The following is a 25,013-nucleotide window of genomic DNA, read 5'->3' on the forward strand; positions in this document are numbered from 1 at the left end:
TTCACCCTCCAACAGAAAAGGAGCTGAGCCTCAAAGACCTCATTTGCTCTTTTTTATTTGGCGCTGCATCCAGGATAAGGGTGATAGTGATGGAAGCAAGGGCTTCTGTGGCCACATGTCCCTTGTGCCCTCCAAACCCCGGTCTGTGATAAGGGTCAGAGGTCCTGGAAGGCTCAGTGTCTTCAAGAGGTGTGTCTCGGCCTTTGGTCGGTCACAGAGTCTGGCCTTGCATTTGCCTGTGGTCTTGTTCTTCCTATAGATGCTAGGAAGATTTCCGTCTTCAAAGGGTTGAGACCACACATTACTTCCAAAGTAGGGACCATGAAGGCGCTGGGGAGCAAGAGCCTCCGTGTGAAAGGAGGAGAGAAGGAGGAGAGATGATCAGGAATCTGTTCAGGAAGGGGGTCCTGAGGGATGCAGGCCCTTCCCTTGGGGCACAGGCCAGCCTGGGGGCTACCCTCTACCTGTGCCCTCTAGCCCTGACCCCGATAGTCAGCACTGCCCAGCGGGGTACTGGTCACAGTTTGAGGCCCACCTTTTTTGATTTCAGGGCGTTGGGTGCCAGCTTGAGCTCAGGGTTAGGTGGGAGGGAAATCAAAACCTTGGCAGTTGGTAGAGTCATCAAGGCCTTGTCTGTGGTCGACAGGGCCTTAGTGCCCACCAGCTTGCTGTGCTGTAGTCTGAGGACCTGCCCCTGGGGCCAGGGCACATGGGGAGAAGGCAGCCGGGGCTTGCTGTGGAGGCTTGGGAAGTGGTAAGGGGCTGTGGGAGCAAGAGGGGCCGTGAGGGGCTGGGGAGGGGCTAAGGCTGACCAGCTGCCCCTCAAGGTTTGCGTGGAAGGTGGGGAGGCAGGGGGAGATGAGGGCAGATGGAGCCCACCCAGTTCCTTCTCCAGAGACCATGGGAAGGACACAGGGTTTGAATTCCAACAGACCTGGGTCTGCATCCCAGCTCTGCCCCTTCTGAGCTGTGCAACCTCGGGCAACTTCCTTACACTTCCTGATACCTCGGCTGGAAAATGGGGATCATAGCACCTCCCTCTCTAGGCTGTGAGAACTAAAGGAGCTGGTCAGGTAGTGACACAGTTTAAACTGTTATGTGCTGTACAGATATTAGTTCTTTCCCCCAGAGGCAACTTTGCACGGCAGCAAAGACAGAATACTACAGCAGGAAAAGTTGGGGCTCTGGAGTGAGATCAACCTGGGACTGAGTCCTGGCATCTTCAAAATGAGTACAACGGCCTCACGACATGACTACTTTGTGGGAGGGTGGATCACAGTCATTCAGTCATGCAGTTTTTAAAAATACTTTGTAAGTGGTGGCTTTTACTTACTACCGGTGACTCTCTGGTGGGGCTGTGGGTGGGGGCAAACCCAGGTGGTTAGGAGGGGCTTGGAGAACAGGAAGAAGTTGTCTTGAGGCCCTGGGGTGTTTGGGGGGAAGGGTCTTACCCAGGGCTTGGGAGTTCTTCAGACTCAGTGGCAATCTGTTCAAAGAGTAGGGATGCCTGTCCCTGCTAGCTAAGGTCATGGTAAAAATGCAGCCCATCCTCGTGCTGGGGGTGTCCCACTTCCGGAGATTGGGGTGGACCTGGGCTGTGGCACTTTTCGCCTTGCCTTTCTTCCCCTTTCCAGGGGCTGAGGTGGTGGCAGTGGAATCTGGCTTCTCAGTGTGCCCCAGGCTTCTGGCCCCAGCAACTTTCCTAGAAGCTGACCTGTGGATGGGGCTTCCTGAGTCCTTGCTTTCCCCAGAGCCTCTCGGGGCCAGCAGGTGAGGGAGGGCTGGGCGGACGGCCATCCGCCGGTGACTCATCGCCAGGGGCTTCTTGATGGTGGAGCCCTCTACTAGAAGCCGGATACCCACATACTGGGGCACCTCCACTGCAGGCTGTGGGGAAGAAGGGGAGACAAGGCCTGCTTAGACTATGGTGCTGGAATCCTAGGTCTAGAAAGACTTAGGGCAGGGTAGATGGAATTAACTTCTGGGGCACCTGGTCAGGAGACATTTCTGGGCTGAGAAATGCAAAGCCCGTCTCTGTCCTCTAAGGGGTCTGAATCAGTACCTGGAGGGTCACAGAGCCCCTGAGATGAATAAACCAGCGGAGTGGGAGGCAGTCTTAGCCAGGCCCCCACATCCACCCCTCCACCCACCTGCCCTCCTCAACTCCCTGGCCGGGAATGTGTGTGTTCTCCACCGGCTGCTGTCAATGGACAGCTTCCTGAGATGAGCCAGATTCTCTGCTGAGAGCATGTGAGTTACAACACCCAGATGGATAAAGAGGCCTGGAGCCTGCCTAAATTCTCATTTGAAGCAAGGGAAGCAGAACCTTAAAAAAGGCATTCTGTGGAAAGAATAACGTTGCAAATATACAGAGGGAGGCAGAAAGAAAGATCCAAGAAAGGAGCTCCTGGGCCATGTTCAGTTCTTATTAAGCTGAGCTGTACTTCCTGCACTGGACACAGAAGAGCCCCTGCATATTGCTAGGAACACTCCTGTTAACCTAGGGCTAGGCTGAGGGGTTTTCCATGTCATCAACAGATTCTGATTAAAACCTATCTAAACATCAGTGTCATTTGGAGCTTGTTAAAAATACAGATATCAAGAGACTTCCCTGGTGGTCCAGTGGTTAAGAATCTGCTTTGCAATTCAGGGGACGCGGGTCCAACCCCTGGTTAAGGAATAAGATTCCACATGCCATGGAACAACTAAGCCCCTGCACCGCAGCTACTGAGCCTTCACGCCACAACTAGAGAATCCATGCCCTGCAGCAAAAGATCCGCAAGACGTAATGAAGATAATGAAGATCCCACATACCACAACTAAGACGTGATGCAGCCTAATAAATAAATATTTTAAAAATTTACAGATATTAACATCCTACTGTATAGCACAGGGAATTACATTCAGTATCCTTGGATAAATCATAAAGGAAAAGAATATGTATATGTATAACTGAATCACTCTGTATAGAAAAATTAATACAACATTGTAAATCAGCTATATTTCAATTAAAAAAAATACAGATATCAGAGCTCATGGGAAGCCCAGTTGATACAGAAAAACTCATCTTTATGGAAGAATCTCAGCTCATAAATGCAGAAAGAATGATAGAAATAGCAATGTACCATTCTGCAACTCTAACAGAACAGGCAAGAATCAAAACTGGATATCAAAACAAGTAGGTGAAAAGGATGACAGGAAAATCTGTCATCTGCACAATGCCAAAGAATCACCTTACAAAGAAAATGATTGCTGCAAAGTGAAGGATGCAACTTACCATGCAGAGATCTTGTAGCATGACCTTAACCACGTGGTCAGACTTAGCATCACCAATCACAAGACACTCTGACAATGGGTGCCTTGTGAAGCTGTAGGAGGCACCCAGTATCACCTCTCAAGTGTTCTTGACAAAAATGTGTAATCTGAACCTCATCAAGCTGTGTGACCTAACTTCTAGTTTATAGGACATTCAGATAACAGAAGTTAAACACCACCATGAGGAAACAATCAGATAATTCCAGAATGTGGGACAGTTCCATAAAACAACCAGTCTGGTGCCTTCAAAAGATCCAAACATGGGTGGGAAAAAAAAGCAGTGGGGCTGTTCTAACTTAAAGAGATTAAAGAACATCAAAGAAAATAAAATACCAGGAATAAATTTAACCAAGGAGGTGAAAGACCTGTACACTACTGATGAAAGAAACTGAAGATGACACAAATAAATAGAAAAATATTCTGTACTCATAGAATGGAAGAATTAATATTATTTAAATGTCATCATCAGCACCCAAAGGAATATATAGACTCAATGCAATCCCTATCAAAATTCCAATGACATTTTTCACAAAAATAGAAAAATCAATCCCCAAAGATGTACAGAATCACTTAAGACTTCTGAACAGCTAAAGAAATCTTGAGAAAGCACAAAGCTGGGGGCATCACACTTCCTGATTTCAAACTATTGAGTTGGCCAAAAAGTTCATTCGGTCCCCACAAGCACATATGGAAACTCAAATGAACTTTTTGGCCAAACCAATGTATTACACAGTTATAGTGATCAAAACAGTATGATATTGGCATAAAAACAGACAGATCAATGGAACAAAATTAAAACCCCAGAAATCAACCCATACATTTGTGGTCAATTAAGTCAATGGCACCCCCCTCCAGTACTCTTGCATGGAAAATCCCATGGACAGAGGAGCCTGATGGGCTGCAGTCCATGGGGTCACTGAGGTTCGGACACGACTGAGCGACTTCACTTTCACTTTTCACTTTCATGCATTGGAGAAGGAAATGGCAACCCACTCCAGTGTTCTTGCCTGGAGAATCCCAGGGATGGGGGAGCCTGGTGGGCTTCTGTCTATGGGGTCGCACAGAGTCGGACACGACTGAAGTGACTTAGCAGCAGCAAGTCATGATAAACGAGGCATGAATATACGATCTCTTAATAAGTGGTGTTGGGAAAACGGGACGGCCACATGCAAAAGAAAGAACCTGAACCACTATCTTATACCATATAGAAAAATCAACTCAAATGGAGTGAAGACTTGAACATAAGACCTTAAACCATAAAACTTCTAGAAGAAAACAGCCAGAAGTTCCTTAACTCAGTCTTGGCAATGATTTTTTGGATTTGGCAACAAAAGCACAAATAAAGAAACTAAAAATCTTCTGAACAGCAAAGGAAATCAACAAAATCAAAAGACAACCTACCAAATGGGAGAAAATGCAAGTCACTTGTAAGAGGTTAATAACATACAAAGATATAAAGACAATCTTGTTTTCATGCAGGATCTTAGTTTTCCCAATTAGGGATCGAACCCACACACCCTGCACTGAAGTGTGAAGTCTTAACCACTGGATTGCCAGGGAGGTCCCCAAAATACATAAGGACAATCTGATTAAAAAATGGACAGAGGATCTGAATAGACATTTTTCAAAAGAAGACATACAGATACATGAAACAGGTGTATGAAAAGGTACTCAATGTCACTAATCATCAGGGAAATGCAAATCAAAACCACAATAAGCTATCACCTTTCACCTGGCAGAATGGCTATCATCCAAAAGACAAAAAATTACAGGGTTGGCAAGGATGTAAAGAAAAGGGAACTTTTTTGCAGGTTGGTGGGAAGGTAAATTGGTGTGCCCACTATGGAAAACAGTATGGATGTTCTTCAAAAAGTTAATGTTAGAGCTACCATACAATCCAGCAATTCCACTTCTAGGTATTTACCCAAAGGAAATGAAAAACCATTTGAAAAGATATCTGCAAGCCCATGCTCATGGCAGCCCTATTTATAATAACCAACATATGGAAGTGGCCTAAGCATCCACTGACAGATGAACAGAGAAAATGTGTACATGTAAATATATGATGGAATATTACTCAGCCATTAAAAAGAAGAAAATCTCAGGACTTCCCTGGCAGTCCAGTGGTTAAGACTCCACGCTTCCACTACAGGGAGCACAGATTTGACCCCTGGATGGGGAACTGCAGGGGCACTGGTTTAGACCCTGGTTGGGGAACTAAGATCCCATGTGGTGCAGCCAAAAAAATAAAAATAATGAAATCTTGACATTTGTGACAATGTAGACAGACCATGGGTATATTATGCTAAGTTAAATAAGTCAGAGAAAGACAAATATCATATGATCTCAATTATATGCAGAATCTAAAATAAGAAACAAACTGAACTCACTGATACAGAGAACAGATAGCTGATTGGTGGGCAAAATGGGTGAAGGGAATAAAAAATTACAAACTTTCAGTTACAAATATATAAGTCATGTATAGAATCATGACTATAGTTAATAATGTTGTATATTTGAAAGTTGCTGAGAAAGTAGATCTTAAAAGTTCTCATGCAAGAAAAAAATTTTTGTAACTGTTTGATGATATATGTTAACTAGACCTATGGTGGTGATCTTTTCACAATATATACAAATACTGTTATGTTGTACATCTGAAACTAACAATGTTGTATGTCAATGATATCTAAAAAGACAAAAACAAACAGAAAACTTCAGAGAAACCCAAGCCATGCCTATTAGGCCCTTAAAGGCAGCTACACATCTTTTAAGCATCCCAAGAGTATACCTATAGGTCTCAAGATTCAGTCTTGAACACATTTTGAGTGAAAAGACAGAGCTGCATGGCCTTTTGGTTAACAGCAGAGTGGCACCCCACTCCAGTACTCTTGCCTGGAAAATCCCATGGGCAGAGGAGCCTGGTAGGCTGCAGTCCATGGGGTCACTGAGGGTCGGACACGACTGAGCGACTTCACTTTCACTTTTCACTTTCATGCATTGGAGAAGGAAATGGCAACCCACTCCAGTGTTCTTGCCTGGAGAATCCCAGGGATGGGGGAGCCTGGAGGGCTGCCGTCTACGGGGTCGCACAGAGTCAGACATGACTGAAGTGACTTAGCAGTAGCAGTAGCAGAGCTTCTATAATTTTGAGGGCTGCTGTTTTACTGGAACCTCATGGAAGAGGAGTTATTTATTTGAGCAGGGATTTGAACCCAGGGAGGTTTCAGAGTCTATGCTTGTAACAGTATGCTACCAGCCTCTAGAAGTATTATCCAACACACTAACTCATTTCATCCCCTAAACCCCAGGAGAAAGATGGTAACAGCATGTCCATCTTACAGACAGGGAAATGTAGGCTCAAGAGGGTGGAGTGGCTGTACCCAGTCACTGCAACAAGACCAGGACCCAAACTGGGTTTGTGTGACTACAGAGCCCTAAGCTTTACTACAGGGAGGCCTCCCTGGGTCCTGCCTGGGCCTGGCCACCTCACCTGCTTGTAGATGAGCTCAAAGGCCCCCGTGTCACAGTTGCGGTCCAGTCGCCGGTCGATGACCACACGCAGGGTGTCGGCCTGCACGCCGGCGCAGAGCCTGGCGGTGACAGCCGTGGAGGGTGCCATGGTGGGGCTGGCGTTGATCTCGATCAGCCAGGGCTGGAAGTCCTCACCGAACACAAAGTCAGCACCGTAGAGCTCGAAGCTGGCCTTCCGACACTGCACAGTGTCCTGGGAGGTCTGCAGGGCGTGGATCACTGCGGCCTTCATGCCAGGCACAATGACAGTGGACCAGGCGTTCGGGGCCCCCGTCTCCTGCAGGTGGGCCTGGAATTTCTGGCTTGACCACATGTTGTCTGTGGGCAGCAGTGGGTGCCGGTGGCATGAATTCTCCAGGTGCTTCTGGATGGAGTTGTTGCACAGGTGCACAGAGCTGGGACAGAGAGCAGGAAGCTGAGGACTGGCTCCCTGTGCCCCACCCACTCAAACGTGGGGAGGGCAGGCAAACCCCAGAACCAGTCCTGCACACACTGAACTGTGCAGCTGAGTTGACAAAATCCTCATCACCATCTTCTAGGGCCGCTACCAGTCTGTGCTCAGGACCTCTCTGAGGGTACTAAGTATGGGGCCACAGTGCCAAGTGCTTTGTGACACAGTTAACTCTCCCAGTGCCTGGAAGAAGGCAGCTCAGAGTACAGGGCTTGTAATCACCAGGACATATGCTCAAGTCCTGTCTTCATCGCTGACTGGTGAAATCTCATATAACTCATTTAACCTGCGTGCTCCTTTCAACATGTAAAAGATGGAGGTAGTAACATTACCCACTTGGCCAGGTTTTCATGAACGTCAGAGATAATATACATGAAGTGCTTGGCATTCGTCACATGCAAGCACTCAGTTAACCGACAGCTATGAGCTCCATGTTACTGGCTCCATTCTACAGATGGTGGTGACTGATGCTTAAACAGAGTTCCACTTGACCCAAGTCACAGAGCTTGGAAGCTGCAAAAAAGGAATTTGAATCCAGGGCTCCACAGGCTTCCTCTCACCTCCAAGTGAATGCTGCCTCTCTATTTCTCCTGATGCCCCTTTACCCTGCTCTACATCTTTTCTCTCATAACACGTATCACCTTTTAACCCATTGATGATTTTACTGATTATGTTCACGGCTTGTCTGTTTCTCCCTGCTGGAATGTGAACTCTTGAGGGCTGGGTTTGTTTCATTCACTACTGTGTCCCAAGTGCCTAGAACGGTGAATGGCTCAGGGTACACGTGCCATAGGCAACTGCTGGGTGGAAGGATGGGTGGATGGATGACACCTGCCTGCCTGTAGAGGCTGTGTTCAGAGCCCAGCACCGCAGTAGAAGCACTATTCCTTGCCAGCTCCCCAATTAGATTAGGAGCCCATGGGACTGAGGGGGCTGAGGGTCGGGGGGCTCACTTGTCCAGGTTCTTCAGGGAGAAGGGCTGTGTGGAGAAGCGGATGTAGCTGTCACGGTAGAACCACACAGTAAGTGGGTTCCAGTCAGTCACCAGGAACCACTGCCTCAGATCAAATTTGGTGCCAAAGATGAGCAAGGGCCGCTCGATATACTTCTGCACCACCCACTTGCCGTCCTTCATCATCATGGGGTTGCAGTCCACCAGCTTCAGCATTTCCTCCAGGTGGTCCATGCACATGATACCTAAAGGGGGAAACAGGGCTGGTTAGGGATCGGGCCAGGCTTTGGCTGGGAGATGGGCTAGGGGACTATGAACAGTTCATCCTAAGCTCTCATCCCCTAAGGACAGGCCCGAGTGGGTAAGCCTGCCTTTCTCCATGTTCCCTTTGGGAAAGCTGAGAATCTGCCAAGGATTTTTTTTTTTTAATTAACCAATTTTGATGATGGAAAGGAATATATGCACATATAAAAATTTAAACAGTATTGGGTCTTTTTAAAACCATATACATATATGACTTTGATTAGTTTTTCATAATAACTAACAGAATATAAAAGAGCAGAGGCAAAAAGTAGGCAGTACAAAAGGGTACACAATTAAGAAAAAAACAACAACACACATCTCCTGCTCCAAAGAAGCCAGGTGCTGCTTCCAGGTGCTATGGATGGGCACTCAAGTTATGGGAGAGTCTGTGTGTGCCTCAGTTGCACAGTAGTCTATGCATTTAAACATCCTAAGGAACTGGAACAGTGCCTGGCACTTGGTGAGCATTAAGTAAATGTTAACTGATCCTAATTATTAGTTACCTGTGAAAAACATCTCTAGTTATAGATTTGCTGGCTCAAAGGGTATGTGCATTTTTTCAATTTACAGAACAAAGATGTTCTAACAACTTGCACTCCGAGTAAGAGTGTATGAGATTGTGTGTTTGCCCACATACTACCAACACTGTTGATGATTTATTTTTGCCATTCTCCTAGGTAGAATGGTATCTTTTTATCTGTTTTATAACAAGTGATGTTAAGCATCTTATGCTAATAAGGCGTTTTAATGCTGATAAATACAGCTGACCATTGAACAATGCAGGGATTAGGAGTGCCAACCCTCTGAACAGTTGAAAATTATTGTATAACTTTACAGTAGGTCCTCTATATCCCTGGTTCTGCATCCACAGATTCAACCATAGATCATGTAGTACTAAAGTAGGTACAAAGTGAAAGAATCTGCATATATGTGGACCCATGCAGTTCATTCATGTTGTTCAAGGGTCTACAGTAAGAATCACACTGCAAACAAACACCTACACTCACAAATCAGTCATTTCTTCACTGCTTGGTCCTCCAAACAGTCTGACTGCCTGCCAATGGCACAGGTGCTTGGTTCCCAGGCCAGATACTTTCTCAAAAGCCCAGACTGATTACTAAGATTCCCAATAGCATGATGACTTGTATAGCCACAGATTGAGACTGTTCATGACCTCCGACCCAGAAATTTCATTTTTAGGAATTTATCCTAAAGAAATAAGTGGAAAAACTACTATAAATGGAAAGCTATCTGCACAAGATATTCATCAGTGTTGCTAACAGCAATTAACCAATCAATAATCAAATAAATAGGGGAAAAACTGATGGCCATCTAAATATCCATCAGAAAAGGATTAAGTAAAACCACGAGAGTACATATACACAAGATTAGACTGTGCAGCTGTAAGACAGAATGAGGTAGGAAAGTATATACTGTACTTTTATATAAAATTCAAAAACAGGCAACACTAATCTATGGTATTATAAGTCAGAATAAGGGCTTCCACTGCAGGGAGGTAGAGACCAGGAGGTATTATGGGGCCTTCTAGGGTAAAGGTAATGTTTTATTTTGTAATCAGGGTGCTGTGTTTCCACGAGTGTGTTCCCTATGTGACAATTCACTGAGTTGTATATTCACAATGTGTAGCCTTGTCAATGAAGTGGACTGTATACATATTTCAATTAAGTTTTACTAAAAATGGAGAGAAAATGTTGAAATACACTGGAATTCACTGTACTGTTCTCTTTGCTTTTGTGTATGTTTGAAAGTGACTCTAACAATAAACTAAAAATGGGGGCCAGGGGGAAGCAGATCTAGATGTACAGAAATGGAGTGACCTCTAAGATCTATTAAGAAAAAATAAAGGTGAAAAAAAGTAAGTAATACTCACTGATATGGAAAGATAAATAATGAAAAAAGGAAGCTATAGAGTAGTATGCTCTTATTTAGAATAAAACACACATACAGCCAACATGCATAGACGAGAGTATAGAAACACACCACAAGGTAAACAGTAGTTATCTCAGTGAAATCGAAGGTGCCCTTAGTTTCTTCCACGTTTCTGTACTGTCTGATCTTTTTTTTAATAACAAATATGTATTTTCAAACCTAGAAAAGACCAACAAAACGATTTCCAAGGTAGAAGAAGACAAGACTATGATGATAGTTTTAGAGAGACATCCCGAGACTGTCCCACAGTGTGTGGAGCTGCGGCAGCTTCACTAGAACATGAACAAATTCTCCCAAGGGCAGTATGTGGGTGATCCGCTGCCAAAAGTCTGTTTTTTACATCTTAGAAGTCCTTAACGATCTTTTAAAGGCTGGGCTAATGCACCATCCCAGCCTGCTGGGTGCCCTGTTCAAATTCCATTCATGCTGAGCAGTCAAAATAGTGGCTAAAAACTATAGCACTTACATAGCAGTTACTCTGACAGTATAGGATCGAAGCACTTTGCGTATTGTACTCATGTAATCCTCTTGGGGAGGTATTATTGGCTTCATTTTACCAAGGATGAAAATGAGGCACAGAAGAGGTTAACTAACCTGCCCCAGGTCTTTCGAATATTAGGGAGCAGGGCTTGGGTTTGAACCAAGAAGTCTGACTCTCAGCATCCACACCCTTAACCACTGTTCCACACCTCACAAGGATGCGTAAGTCAAATGGGAGAGCCCTTAGACGACAAGTAACTGCAGTAAGTACCGCCAGGCCTGCCTAAAGCATTAACCTGCACTCGCAGGGCAGGAGAGGAGGCACTGGTATCATCATCATGTTTAGTTGCTAAGTCGTGTCCGAACTCTTTTGCGAAGCCATGAACTATAGCCCGCCAGGCTCCTCTGTCCATGGGATTTCCCAGGCAAGAATACTGGAGTGGGTTGCCATTTCCTTCTCCAGCAGATTTCCCCAACCCAAGGATTGAACCCGTATCTCCTGAATCGGTGGGTGGATTCTTTACTGCTGAGCTGTCAGGGAAGCCCTATCATCATCACAGCAGCCAACACTCATGGGGTGGCTATTGTGCCTGGCACTGTGCTGAGCGGTACATGCACTACCTCATTTAATCCTGGCCTCAAAAGGAGGTATTATCATCAACTCTCACAGATGAGGGAACTGAGGTTCAAAGAGGTGATATAACTTCCTCAAGGTCACACAGCGCATCAGCAGCAGAGCTGGGATTCGAACCTAGGCAGTTTGGCTCCAACAGAGGCTGTACTATTAACCTCCTGAGCCTCTGGTTGGGGAGGGTGTAGAGCGCTGGTACAGGAAGCAGGGGCAGACCCCCACCTCGTCCACGGGACTTGGCTCCCGGCTTCACGATCCAGATGTTGCGATCTCCTTCCATGTCCATCTGGGGCACCACAGCCCGCAGCTGCTGCAGGATGTCCTCACAGCGCTGGACCTGAGTGTCGAGGTACCTGAGTTCTGCCCCCTCGCTGTGGGGAGATGATGGGACTTGGGCAGGGCTGGGCCTGAGGGTATCCTGGTGAACAAGGCAAGGGGAGACACAAGCCCCCTGGCCATGGTCCCACCAGCTTTGGTCACACCCTTCCCCTCGAGACCCAGACAGGGCTCTCCCAATCCTCCACCCCCGCCCTCAGGCTGTGCCCCAGATCCACCCTGCCCAGGGCATCATCCCCAACTGCTGGAATGGGACTTCTACCTACCGTACCCCCTCCCACTCCAATACTCCACCTTCTGCCACCTCTCTCTCTATTATATTAAAACTGCTCTTTGGCAGAATTTAATCATACCAGCATCAAATGATGAGGCACCTCTACATGCCAGGCACTGTGCCAAGGGCTTTACATACATTATCACTAATCCATCTTCAGGGAGATGTTATTGGTCCCATCTTAGAGAAGTATAAACTGAAGCTTGCAGGGTTAAGGGATGTGCCCAAGGCCACACAATGAGTTAAGAGGCTGAGCCAGGATGCAAACTCTAGCCTGCCTGAATCTTTCATCCACAACTGTTTTTGGCGGTTCACTCCTCTCCTTATCTTTAACCTAACACTGGTGGATAGGCAGGCCCCTTCCTCATCTAATTCTTTTCTTGCACAACTATATCATACATCTCCTAGATTTATTTCTCTTCCCATCACTTACCACCTGACACCTACACTTATTTGGTCACTGCCTGTCTCGGCTCACTCGAATGTAACCTCTATGAGACCAACTTTCTGTAGTCGTTATTCTCTGTTATACTCCCGTCCCCAAGTAGTACCCCAGCACTTATCAGGTACTCCCTAGAAGTTTGTTAAATGAATGAATGGTTGAATAAGGAAGTCTCTGGCAGCGACTGGGCTGTATGGATGAGTTCGGGGACAAAGAGGAACCTGATTCCTACAGGACATGAAATGTCCTCAACTAAACCAAGTCACAAAACATCCCAGATGGTGGCCTCAGCCAAACTCTCCCATTTCTTTTCTTTTGACTGAACAGGAAGGAAGCCTCCGCTAGATGGTAACCTCTCTTTTAACATCTCTCAGATGTTAAAGAGGCTGGAGCCTCTTGGATGTCTCCAGCCACAGAGAACTTATCTCTGTTACTAAGGCTGGCATAGCAGTGGCAGCTGGGCAGTGCTGGGAACAAGGACAATCAGATGGAGGGGTCTTGGCAAGGCCTCCTTTTCACACATGAATCTTGGCCCTTCTATTTCCACAAGGTTTGCTGGAAACGTTTCTGTGGCCAAGGCATAAAGAATATACTGAGCAAATCTGTGATCTGGCCCAGGAAAGTGTCACATGGCAGTGGCAGGGACACATGCAATTTGAAAAAGCATATTCAACATGACAGTATGATTTTACATTTAGTTAAAAAAAAAACAACCAGTAGTTCTGTGGAAAGTGGACCTGATGGTCAGGGGATGGGGAAAAAAAAAGCCTGGCTGGTGAGTTGTAGATTTGTTTTTAAAAGCTGAGAAGCAGCAATAAATATTGACTTAATTAATGTTAATTACCTAATAATTCAGTGCAATGTTATATGAGGTAATATTTTATGTAATCCTGATTTTTTTTTAATTAACTTTTTTTTTTTTGACTGCTTCATGTAGCATGTGGAATCTTAGTTCCCCGAGCGAGGATTGAACCTGCACCCCATGCATTGGAAGCAGAGTTTTAACCACTGGATGACCAGGGAAATTTCCTAATCCTGCTTTTGAGAGGTTCCTTCAGCCCCTGACTTGCCCCACATCCAGAAATGTAAAGGACTGACATTATTTCCACCAACTATTATAACTCAGTCCTAACGATTCTTTTTTTTTCTTTTTTTTAATATTTTTAATTTATTTGGCTGTACTCGGTTTTACTTGCTTTCACTGTGGCATGTAGGCTCTTTTAGTGGCAGCATGTGCAATCTAGTTCCCTAACCAGGGACTGAACCATGGCCCCCTGTATCAGGAGCTTGGAGTCTTAGCCACTGGATCACCAGGGACGTCCCCCAGTGATTCTTAATTTCAGAAGAGCAGCTTTATGTTTTCTGGCAGCTAAGGGGAAAGTATGGGATCACCTAGTTTTCATTCTCTAATGTTTAAAAAAAGATACAAATGAATTATTCATCAATGATGTGGGTTTGCTGGCTAAGTCATTCGTTCCAAGTTCATTTACTAGTTCTTCAGTCTCCCCTATCAATCATTAAATCTGTCTGTTTCTTTCTATTGTAACACCACGCCACCTGAGGCCTTTAGCCCTCCCCCTGACTTGCTCCGAGTCTCCCCGCTTGAGCTGTCTGCTCCTGAGGGCACGGATTTTGCTTCATTTCTGGGGTCTGGCACGATGCCTGGCACATAGGAAGGGCTCAGTAAATGCTGAGTGTTTTCTTGCCTTCAGGCCCTCTTCCTGCCAGTTTTTCCGGTACACTGTGCTGACCAGCATCTCCCTACAACAGGCCCAGGCCCATCTCAATACTCCTTTCCTCTGCTCAAGAATCTTTCCCCAAAATGTGTCCTGCAAATACAACCACTAAGGATTCTTGGGGCAGGGGGCTGGGGTCACATAAGTACAGGATACACTGCACACTCTGTCTCTCTTGGGAGTTTACACCATCTTGTGAAAAGTCCTCTATCAAGGAAACCTATTTTAACTTTGTTCAACCCAGTGTTTTCCAAATGTGACTGACCACAAACCCCTTTTTTCATAAACTCCATTTCAGCATATAGAACTAGCATGCTATATAATAGGCTTTGCAAAATGCTGGTTTCCAGGATAAAATCTAAATGACCTAAGAGTCTTACTTTGTGAATGAATACTATGAGTCAGTGCTGAGCACATCATAAAAATTACCCTGTCTAATCCTACCTTCGAGGCAGAACATTATTTTTAAACCTATTCTGCACTTGAGAAAAGCAAAGATCAGATAGGTTAGTGAGATTCCCAAGGTCACAGAGCTTGGAAAGAGCAAAGGCAGAACTTGAACTCAGATCTGTCTGACAGCACAGGCCATGATTTTAGTCACTATGCTACACCGAGATCTGGGGAAGAGTAGTTTGGACCCTAATATGAAGCCAGTGAGAACTCCTGAGGGTTCTGGAGTAGAATAGTAGGGTGAATGAAAACAGAGAGACTTGGGGAGGAGCTGGGGGCGGTGGGCATTGGATAGAGAGGTTCTGTCCCTGACCATCAGCTGGGAACATGAAAGCTGCCCGAGAGCACACCCCATGGCCGGGGCTGCAGAGGCACTCACTGGACCACTTGGTAGTAGCGCTGGAGGAAGAGGGACCAGCCCTCAGGGCTCAGGCAGGGCGGGGTCTCCACGTCCTTGTCGATGTCCATATGCGCCAGGTTGTTAAGGTGCTCCTCGCAGGCACACAGAGCCTCATCCACAAACTCTGGGGACACTGACACTGGCTTCTTCTCCTGTTTCTTTGGCTGCTTGTCTCCTGTAGAGATGGGGTAGACGTGCGGGCTGTCACTATCCCACACTCCACAGCTCCCACTGCCCCAAGGCCTGTCACTTACTCGTGACTTCACCAGAAACACACCTGCAGTCCCTACTGCTGTGGGACCTGCCACTCACCTGGGGCTTTGTTCTGAATTCACCTGTGGTCTCAGTGTGCATCCTTGCCCCTCACTGTGCAGGACCTGTCATTCACTTGAGGCTCCACCCTAAATGACCCCAAAGCATCTCAGCACCTAGAGTCCCAGCAGACACACCTGTAGCCTCTCTGTGCTTTGGAGCTCTGACACACCTGAGGCCCCTTGAGCCCCTGCTCCTGACACACCCAGGAGACAGCCATGGGGAGGTGTCCCTCTTGAAGAGCCAGGGACTTGCTTCTCACAGCAGAGCTGCCTCTCATTTCACCAAATCCCTGAGGAATTCTGGGAACTCTGGCTGATGGGCCTCTGGCTACAGGATGGAAGCTGTGAGGTAGGAGCTAAGTCCAGAAAGGGAAAGGGCCAGCAACTGGTTGAGCCAACAAGTAGGGAGAGACTCTCTGGGTCCCCCTTCACACGGCATGAGGGGTCCTCAGACCACATGCAACTACATGGTTTTACTGCTGCCTCTCCTCACAGATCTGAGCTCCCCACAGGCAGGGATGGACCATGTCCTTTTAAGTCTGTCCTCTCTAGAGCACTCTGCCACACACCAGGCCCATTGGAGGACTGAGCGAGGCAGTGGGTCAATTAACAGATAGGAAGACATGTGGGTAAGTGGGTGGGTGGGACAGAAGAATGATGAGTAGATGGGCCAGAAGATAGATTAAGTGGTGGATGGCAGGATGGAAAAGAAGTACACGGATGGGGAGGCGGGTCTGTGGAAGCATAAGTAGCTAGATAGGCAGGAAGGTGGAGTGGGTGGATAGGCAGTGTGGAGTTGACAGAAGTAGGTGAATGAACAGATCGACAGTGCAGGGAAGGATGAATGGATGGATGGGTGGATGGGTAGGTGAATGTGAGACGGGTGGGTAAGTAGGTAAGCAGATGGATGAACAGACTGTGGACAGAAAGAAGGGGAGATGTATGGAAGAGTGGGTAGGAAGGGGTGGTGGATGGGCAGACGGATGAGAAAAATACCATGACAGATGGGTGAGGTGTGCTGGGTGGGAGGATAAATGGTTAGGGGGGCAGAGGTAACCACAGTACTTACTTGGGGCCTCCTCTTCTTCGACAGAGTTTGACTTCCACTCGCACTTTACCACCAGCTTGAGAACGTTGCGGGCAGCTGTCAGCCAGAAGTCCTCTGCTCCCGGGGCAGGGGATACCCTCCTCAGCCCCTAGGCTCCAGGCCTGTTCTGGTTCCGGAACCTGATCATGACCTGCCCCACTCTGGATCCGGAACCTGACTACCGTTTCTGGCTCTAGAACCCCACTTAGAAAATGGCTTCTGTTTCAACTGTGGAACGAGCCCCTGAATCTGACCTTCAGAATCTTGCTTGGTTCTGCTGTCTGATTTCTCCTCCTCTGTTCCTGATCCACTTTTTTTTTTATTGTGCATGTGTGTGATTTTCTATTTTTTTTATTTGAAGTATAGTCGATTTACAATGTCCTGATCCACTTTTGATACTTAATTCTAGCCTGAGAACCAGACCTTGGCCCCAAATCTATATAGGATTAGGAGACTAATTTAAACCTAGCGTCTAATGTGGATCCAAATTCTGACCTGAATTTACAGTGTGTGCTGGAGTTGGAGCCTACTCTGTCCATGAGCCCCAAAGTCTAGAAACTTTCCTTGGAACTAGACTTGGAACCAAATCTAGTCAGTGGAATCTGACAGGGGCTTGGAACTTATTCTGGATTCCAAACTCAACTAGGTGACCAACTTTTAGAACCTGCTCTAGAAAATAAGATAGACTATGTCAGCTCTTCTGGAGGTCTGGGGTGACCAAGGTCAGGGGGCTCATTAAGGGATGCACATAAGGGAAAGATGAGGGTTGGGGATGGAGAAGGAAATCTGCTGGGGCAGATGAGGGCATGAGAGAGGCCCTTTGCTCTCCAACACCAGCCAGGGCTTTAGCCCTCCTCCTTCGGCTTGAGGGGCTAGGCATGGGGCTGGTATCTCCTTACCTATGAAGGCCTTTTTGTCATCCTCAGCCCCCAGGCGGTAGCAGCGCGGGAAGAAGGAGTCGGCATCAGCCTCATCGAACCACGGCAAATTCCGGAGATTGAGACACAGACCGACCTATGGAGTCAGCCACTGAGGAGGCAGGGTGGGACTTGCCCAGGGGGCCTCCAAGGGACTCTCCACACTGGGCACCCACCCAGAGAGCTCAAGGGGACGCTGCGTGGACAGGTTCAGAGCCTCTGCCCCACTTTCTAGGCTCATATCCAACTCCACGTGATGCTCATGTGGTTCCCTTTGCCCAGAATGCCCTGCATCCTTCCAAGCCACCCTTTTGCATCCTTAAAAACCTGCCTCTTTGAGGAATCCTTCCCAGTCCACACTAACAATAGACCAGCAGATCCCAATTATAAAGCCTATCATTCTTGCCATAACCCTAGAGGATAGATCTTACTGTAATTCTTATTTAAAGAAGAGGAGCCTGAGGCTCAGAGAGGTGAAGTCACTTAACCAAGACAAGATATAATAGAACCATCAGCCAGACAGCCTCTACTTAGGAGAGAAGGGTGCTCCTCTCACAGTCATTGGCCATGGTGTTTGTTCTTACTCCAGACCCCGTTTGGCTCCTGGAGTCTATTTTAGTCACCATGTCTATATGTGCCAGACATGCTGCACAGGTTGGATTTGAACCCAGGTGTGTCCAACTCCCACTGAATCACGTACTTCCCCACCTCCTGAGAACTCTTACTGACAAGGAGAGCAGAAAAAGGGACTGCCAGCCCAAGAGCTGGGGGGTTGGCAGCTGCATGCCTGCGCTCTGAAGAGCTCACCTTTGTGGTAAAGGAGCCTGCCCGAGCATAGTGGTTTATCATCTGATCCTTGGAGAGGAAGCGACAGTCCAGGATGTCCCGACGAGTAGTCCAGATGAAGTAGGGGATCTCGTTCCGAACCATACGTGACTGGGGAGAGGGGAGGAGACAGGGAAGGTTGATGTGGGCACCACGGAGGCCTGAGGAAGCTTCTCCCTGCCGTGCTGAGCAAGGTGGGTGAATGGAGGGAAAGGATCCTCCCAAGGGGGCCTCTAGCTCACATGTCATCTTTTTTAAGTTAAGAAAAGACATCTCTTCCCTTTCGGGCACACACTGGTGAGCAGAGAGCAGGCAGGCTTGCAGCTCTTTCAAGCAGGTGCCCGTAGGCTGTGACTAAACCCCACAACTGAATGCCACACCTTGTTCTGGGTCTTGGCCGTTAGTGACTTACTCAGTGGCAGGGCAGTGACTCTAAGCTGATGGTCACAGAGCATGTGACAAAGGTTTTCTTATGAGCTCCACTTCTCCCCAACCTTCCCAGAACTCTGGGAGGAAGGATTACTGATAACCAGTAATGCCAGGTGCCAGGCCCTGTGCTTAAGCTTTCCATGTCAATTTATTTATTTATTTATTTTTTTTTTCATGTCAATTCATTTAATCCTCACCATAACCCTATGTGGTAGGTGCTACCATTATCCCCATTTCACAGATGAGGGAACTGAGGCTCAGGGATTTGTCCCAGGTTCACAATGTTGGGCCGTGTGGAACTGCCAGTCCTCAACCTCACCTGACAGACAAAAATGGCAGTTTGGCATAGTTCAATTCAGAAAGTGGTGGTACGAAGATTCAAAGCCAAGTGTCATGATCTCAACACACATATCCTCCCCAAATCATATCAGCCTCTTTCAAAAATTTTTAAGTCCTTCCTTCTAACCTTCACTTGCCAAGGATGGAGGAAGATGAACTATGGGGTTTTATTTGGAAGGGGGAATTACCAGGTGTGGAGATTGTGCCAGCTTCTGATACAACCTGGCAAAGAGTCCTGATCCCAGGCCAGCCTCATCTGTGTCACTCACCGCTCCACTGGCCTACCTAAGCTTTAGAGAACCGATCGTTTTTACTGCAGACAGGGAAACTGAGATTTAGAAAACGGCTTGTCTGGGGTCACCGAGCTGGACTCGAGTGCTTTCTCCTGAAAGCAGCAGCCCCCTATCCAGCCCGCTGGGTCCTCACCATCAGAGCGTGTGTCCCATGTAGGTCATCAAATTCCAATAACTCATCGAAGTCAAACAGCTGTGGTGGCCGGAATGCCTCCTCCTCATCTTCATCCTCTGTAGATGTAGAGCCCAGGTGTGGGAAGGCTCCAGTCCCCGCCCCTCAGCCCCACATCAAAGCCTCAACTTTGAGACAGTGAGAAGCAAAGAAAAGGGACTCAGGCAGCTTGTGGGAAGGGAGGGATATCTCACCATCCTCAGTTGTGTCACTGTCACCCATTACTGAGCTGTCCAGATCCTTATGTGGTTGTGGCAAAGTGGTACCCAAGTGATGGACCATCTTCTTCTCCACCCAGCCCCTTTGACGCAAGAGGCACCGGATCACAGGGTAGCGACCTTGGATCATAAAGATCTTCTTCTGCTGTAAGGTGACAGAAGAATACTTTTTCAGTTAAGTATAGCCTAAGTGCTGGTCACAGGGGAGATAATGGTGAGCCAGACAGCTATGGTCTCTGCCTTCACGAAATTTATATATTCTAGTAGGAGAGACAGACTGTAAACAAGCTGAAAAATAATCTGCATAATCATAATAGCAACTATATTTTCTAATATTTATTGAGCATTTACTATGTGTTAAGCACTTAAATACATTACTAACAACAATGTATATTTTTAATAGACACTGTTATCCCCACTTGGGGGTTCCAAGGTGGTGCAGTGGTAAAGAATCCGCCTGCCAATGCAGAAGATGCTAGAGAAACGGGTTCAAACCTTGGGTTGAGAAGACCTCCTGGAGGAGGAAATGGCAACCCACTCCCAGTATTCTTGCCTGGGAATCCCATGGATAGAGAAGCCTGGCTGGCTGCAGTCCATGGGATCACAAAAGAGTTAGACACGACTGAGCACCCGCATGCAACCAATCTCTACTTAACTGGTTATGAAACAGAGGCATAGAGACACTGAGTAGCTTAGCCACCCAGTGGTTAAGTGAAAGAGCAGCAATTAACATCCAGGCTGGGAAGCTCAAGAAATAGGATTTTAATGGGGATCCAGAGAATCAATCAGGGGAAGCTGAGGAGGAGCCAGAAATGTACAGAGCTGGGCAAATGGCAGTTAAGGCAGAGGGAAAAGCACGTGCAAAGGCCTTGAGGCTGGAGGGGTCAGAAGGAACGGGAAGGGAGCCAAGGTATATGGAGTGTGGAAAATGAGGGGAGACCTCCTAAGAGGTGTGTGGAAGGCACTGACGGCCTTGGAATGAACTTGGATTTTATATTAAGAGCAGTGTGAAGCAATAAGGTGAAGGGAGGGAGTGACGGGGTTGGAGGCTGTTAAATGTGGCTTGCTGTCCTATGGAAAACAGATGGGGGGAAGGAGACTAGTGAGAAGGCTGTTGCGGTTTCTCTAGGTGCCTCCAGCAGAGATGGGAACAAGGTGGGAGTTGAGATTCCTTTTGGAAATAGAGACTAGTTTTGCTATTAGGATTAGATGTGTGGGTGAGGGAACAGAAAGATCAAATTTCTTGGCTCGAGCAACTGGGAGATGGAAAAGACCCAAGAGCAGGGAGAAGAATGGGTCTGGGCAGGAAAATGAAGAGTATGGTTTAAGACATGGGTTTGAAATGCTTTGATGCTCCCTCGATGGAGATGTCAAGTGGGGGACTGGATCCACAGAGCGGTGCAGTCAGAGGCCAGGCTGGGCTGGAGAGGGAATGAAAAGGGTACAGGATGGATTGAACTCACAGCCAAGGAGACAAGTGTAGAGAGGGATCCAGGGAAACAGGAATGTCCTGAGAAGTCTTCAGAGGCAACTGAAAAGTAGCTCCCTCTCTCCAGGGAGGGAGGAAGGAAAAGCAAGAGTGTGCAGACAGCCAAGAGGAAAGGTGTGTTGGTGCAGAATGACACAAGGTGCCAAACCAAGGTCAGGACAGAAAAGGGACTGACTGGTGGATCTGGCTCCTTAGCGGTCACCAGTGACCTTAACTAGAGAGGTTCCTGATGAGAGTGGTGAAGGACAGGGATCCAGAGTGGTGGGGCCTGAGGACTGAAACCCAGATAAAGAAGTTGAATTCTGCCAAGAATTTTGGTTGTGAACGGGGTGTTGAAAATGGAGAAGTATTTGAAGACAGGCGTGGGATCAAGGTTTTTTCTTCTTTATTTTCTAAGGAGGGGAGAATATAGTGCAAGGAGGCAGGGTGAGCCACCCTCCAGGCCTTTTCTAGCCCTTTCCCCAACCCCCTCCGACCTTGACAGCTCTCTCCACGTGGATCTTGGCGTTTCTGAGCCGGCCCATGTGTTGAGACGCCTTGGAGAATCCTCGCCAAAGGACAAGAGAACCTGCAGAAAGATGCGGAGTAGGGGTGGGGTAGGCACCCCTTCTTTCTCCACCCTTCATCCGATGCCTATCCTCTACCGCTCTTCTCCGGTTCCCAGGATTCTCACGTCCGCCCCAAGACTCAGCCCTGGGCTAGGAGGGGCGAGCCGCAAGTGGCCTCACCGTCCTGGGGCGGGGCGTCCTCCTGGGCCGGGGTAGGCGAGGGCCCAGGGAGGCGGGGATCTTCGGCGCCCTGGGCGTGGCTGTCGTGGACCGAGGGCCGGAGGGCGCAGTCTAGGCGGCGCGCTGAGGCTGGGCTGCAGACCCAGTCTTGGCCGTGCGCCGGACCCTTCTCTGGAAGCCGGAACTCGGAGTGGCGCGCCCTGTGCCATGGGGCGGGGGAAGTGGCGCGGCGCTCGAGCGGCTGCGGCTTCCGTGGCCAGCTGCACACGGGGCCCCGCTCCTGGCGGTACCAGGCGGTGGAGTCCGGCTGTGCGGCCCCCAGCTCCCCCGCCCTCAGGAGCAGCGCCGCGGTGGGCCCCTGCATGAGACCCTCGCCGCGCGCGCGCGCATTCCCTGGGCCCCAGAGCCCGCCTCCCCCTCCGCGCGCAGCCGCGTCTCGCGGGAGCGCCCTGCGGGGGCCCGAGCTAAACCCTCCGTTCTGAGGCCCCGCCCTCTGTTTTTTGTCGCCTTAGAAACGATTCCCCTGGCACAATCAGGCCTCGGGTGGCCGTTCGGGGGTTTACTTCCAGCGGGGCCAAATTCGGGGCCTTACCTGCCCCAGACGCTTCATGAATTGGGCACTGAAGCTGGAAGCATAGAGCACTGGCTGCCCTACCAGTTTCTAATAGGGTCCTGATAACTTATCCAGCGCTTCCTGGGGCTTCAGTTATTCCACAGTAGTCAGCGAAGACCACGTGCTAGGTAGTGGGCTAGGTGCTGGGGATCAGAACTACAGATGGTCCCTGATTTCATGGTGCTTACTGCCCGGTGGAGGGGAATCAAAAAGCAAGCGACAGAGGAATAACACAGGTGTTTTATACTTTAGCTAAAGTGGTCAATGATGTCCTCTCTGAAGGGGTGACATTTAAACTGAAACCTACTGAATGCAAATTGGTGAGGAGTTGGCCAAGGGAGGAATAGCATTCCAGGGAGAGGGGGTCTCTGCAACAGCCCTGAGAGGGTAAGAACTTTTCTGGCGGAACTAAAAGAAAGCTGACCAGACCTGCAGCTCCTGGCAGATGGAGCTTGGGTAAGGTCCTTGGGGGTAGATTTGAAAGCCAGGGCAGTATTATGGGGAAAATAAAAGGGCAGAACCCCCAGACCCCCCCACCCCCAGAAAAAAAGACAGTACTTGGAAATAGAAAATAAGTATCGTTTCAATCTACCAAAAAAACAAGTTATGCAACAGCCCTCAAGACAAGACGGTAAGCAACCTTTTTGGAGGTAGTATGAAAACTGTTACACCCTCAAGTGTCACAGGTGAGAAAAATAAGGTTCCAAGATGTTAAATAATTTGCCTTAAATCGCATAGTGGAGCCCTGAAACCCAGGTCTGACTCCAAAGCCCCACTCTTCAACACAAGTCCGTATCATCACTCATAAGGGTTGCCTATCAGTCATGCAAGTACCAAATGGACAGTGTGAGAGGCAAACTCTAGCAATGCCCTCTCAAGCAGATTCCAGGAACCCAGCTCTGTCAATCACTGATAGATTGGCTCACACAAGTGAAGGTGGGTCCTCCACAGACCTCTCTAGTCAACCCCAACCACTAAGATCACCCTTTCTCAACCCTGAGGCTAATGACTGGGCTTCCCAAAAGGTATGCCCTCAGGAGAGGACTGGCTGATTGGAGACCATCCAGTCTGTTCTGATCAGCCAGCAAATTTGGTTTTAGCTCTGAACCCTGGGAGATGGATCCATGACAAATTAGAATTCTGGCTGGCTCACCCAGGCATTGCTGTCCTGTGAGGGTTGAGTGAGCAGCTGCCATACTCTAGTGGATGTCCAGCTTCACCGCACCTTCACGTGAGCAACAGTCACTGCAAAGCCAGGCTATGGCCGTGTGCCCCACAAAAGGGCACACCTAATTCTGCAAGACAGGAGGGGGAGGTCACAGAGGTAATGTCATAAAGGGGATGATAGCAGTCCCCACCCCCAACCCCTCCTTCCTTTAAACAGTACCTTGTCCTGTTTCAAGAGAACCCTTTTGGCCATATGGAAGACTCTTTTCAAAACTCAGCAAAGCCCAACCCTTCTCAAACTTTTCTTGGCATCCTCTTCCATAAAGACAACCCCCTGTGGGCTCCCACTGACTTCCATTAATGAACATCAAACACTTCAATGCACCTCTTTATTTACATATGCAACACTTCCACTGGCCCCCAAGTCTGAAACAGGGATGTCAACCCCCACAACCAGCACAATGGAAGTTACCAACAGCTTGGATACTGGGCTGGTGGAAAGATCAGTCATTGTTTATTCACTACTTGTAATGGCAGGTACTGTGTCAGACTGACATTATCTCCACTTTATAGATTTAAGAAACTGAGGCACAGAATATAAATAACTTGCTCAAATTCATAAGAATAGGACTCAAACATAAGTTTTTGGTTTTTTTTTACTCCAAGGTGTAAAAGGCGTTAATCCTGTCCCAACAGAATTTCCTGCAATGATGGAAATGTTTTATCTACGACCGTGTGATGTGGTAAGCATTAGCAGCCATGTAAGTGTTGAGCAATGGTGGGACTGAGGCAATAAATTTTAAATTTTAACTGTAATAATTTAAATAGCCACATGTGGCTAGTGATCAGTATCATAGCATAGGTAGAGGCAGATATCTTACATCTGAATTCCACTCTCTTGCTCACTAGCTGGGAGATTTGGGGCAAGCTGCTGTATCTCATGATACCTCAGGTTTCTTAGCCATGAAATGGGATTATTTCTCTGTTACAATCTAGCCCATATGAGCTCACTACGTGAAAAGGGTCAAAGCTCTATACAGGTAGAGAGCAGTTTCAGAAATGGGTGGAGCCTAGACTGTAATGGGTCTCTCGGGTTAGGGCCCTCCAGCAGGGCTACTGTCAGAGGCCAATCACAAGGCTGTCTCTGGTGGGGACCCCCAAGCCCAAGTGC

At 47.9% G+C, this 25,013-nt stretch overlaps 1 protein-coding gene across 8 annotated transcripts; it reads right to left on the reverse strand.

Moving 5' to 3' along the window:
* Window positions 1–35: 35 nt before the first annotated feature.
* Window positions 36–24,939, reverse strand: TTLL3 (tubulin tyrosine ligase like 3). Of its 8 annotated transcripts, none has more exons than XM_044933524.2 (13): window positions 22,063–23,812; window positions 21,811–21,902; window positions 19,822–19,990; window positions 19,589–19,686; window positions 18,377–18,505; window positions 17,552–17,666; window positions 16,635–16,727; window positions 15,231–15,426; window positions 11,836–11,984; window positions 8,251–8,494; window positions 6,806–7,241; window positions 1,715–1,887; window positions 36–330 (listed from the first exon to the last, which is right to left on the reverse strand). In XM_044933524.2, exons 1-13 carry the CDS (start codon window positions 22,424–22,426, stop codon window positions 183–185), a joined length of 2,406 nt encoding a protein of 801 aa, XP_044789459.1. In that variant the 5' UTR covers window positions 22,427–23,812; the 3' UTR covers window positions 36–182. The 8 variants fall into 8 exon arrangements, with proteins under 8 accessions (XP_044789459.1, XP_044789458.1, XP_044789462.1 ...); XM_044933523.2 differs by having other exon boundaries at window positions 36–345; XM_044933527.2 differs by having other exon boundaries at window positions 207–762; window positions 1,452–1,887; window positions 22,063–23,815.
* Between the last annotated feature and the right edge of the window lie 74 nt (window positions 24,940–25,013).

This window comes from Bubalus bubalis, chromosome 21, assembly GCF_019923935.1.
Source record: "Bubalus bubalis isolate 160015118507 breed Murrah chromosome 21, NDDB_SH_1, whole genome shotgun sequence".
NCBI lineage: Eukaryota > Metazoa > Chordata > Mammalia > Artiodactyla > Bovidae > Bubalus > Bubalus bubalis.

Excerpts from the sequence above, each read along its gene's own strand:
- TTLL3 (XM_044933527.2), bottom strand. The coding sequence starts at position 22,426 with ATGCAGGGGCCCACCGCGGCGCTGCTCCTGAGGGCGGGGGAGCTGGGG. Across the intron at positions 19,687-19,821 it reads CAGTGACACAACTGAGGATG|AGGATGAAGATGAGGAGGAG; the intron begins GTGAGATATCCC and ends CTACATCTACAG. Across the intron at positions 763-1,451 it reads GAAGAACTCCCAAGCCCTGG|CCCCTTACCACTTCCCAAGC; the intron begins GTAAGACCCTTC and ends TTGCTCCCACAG.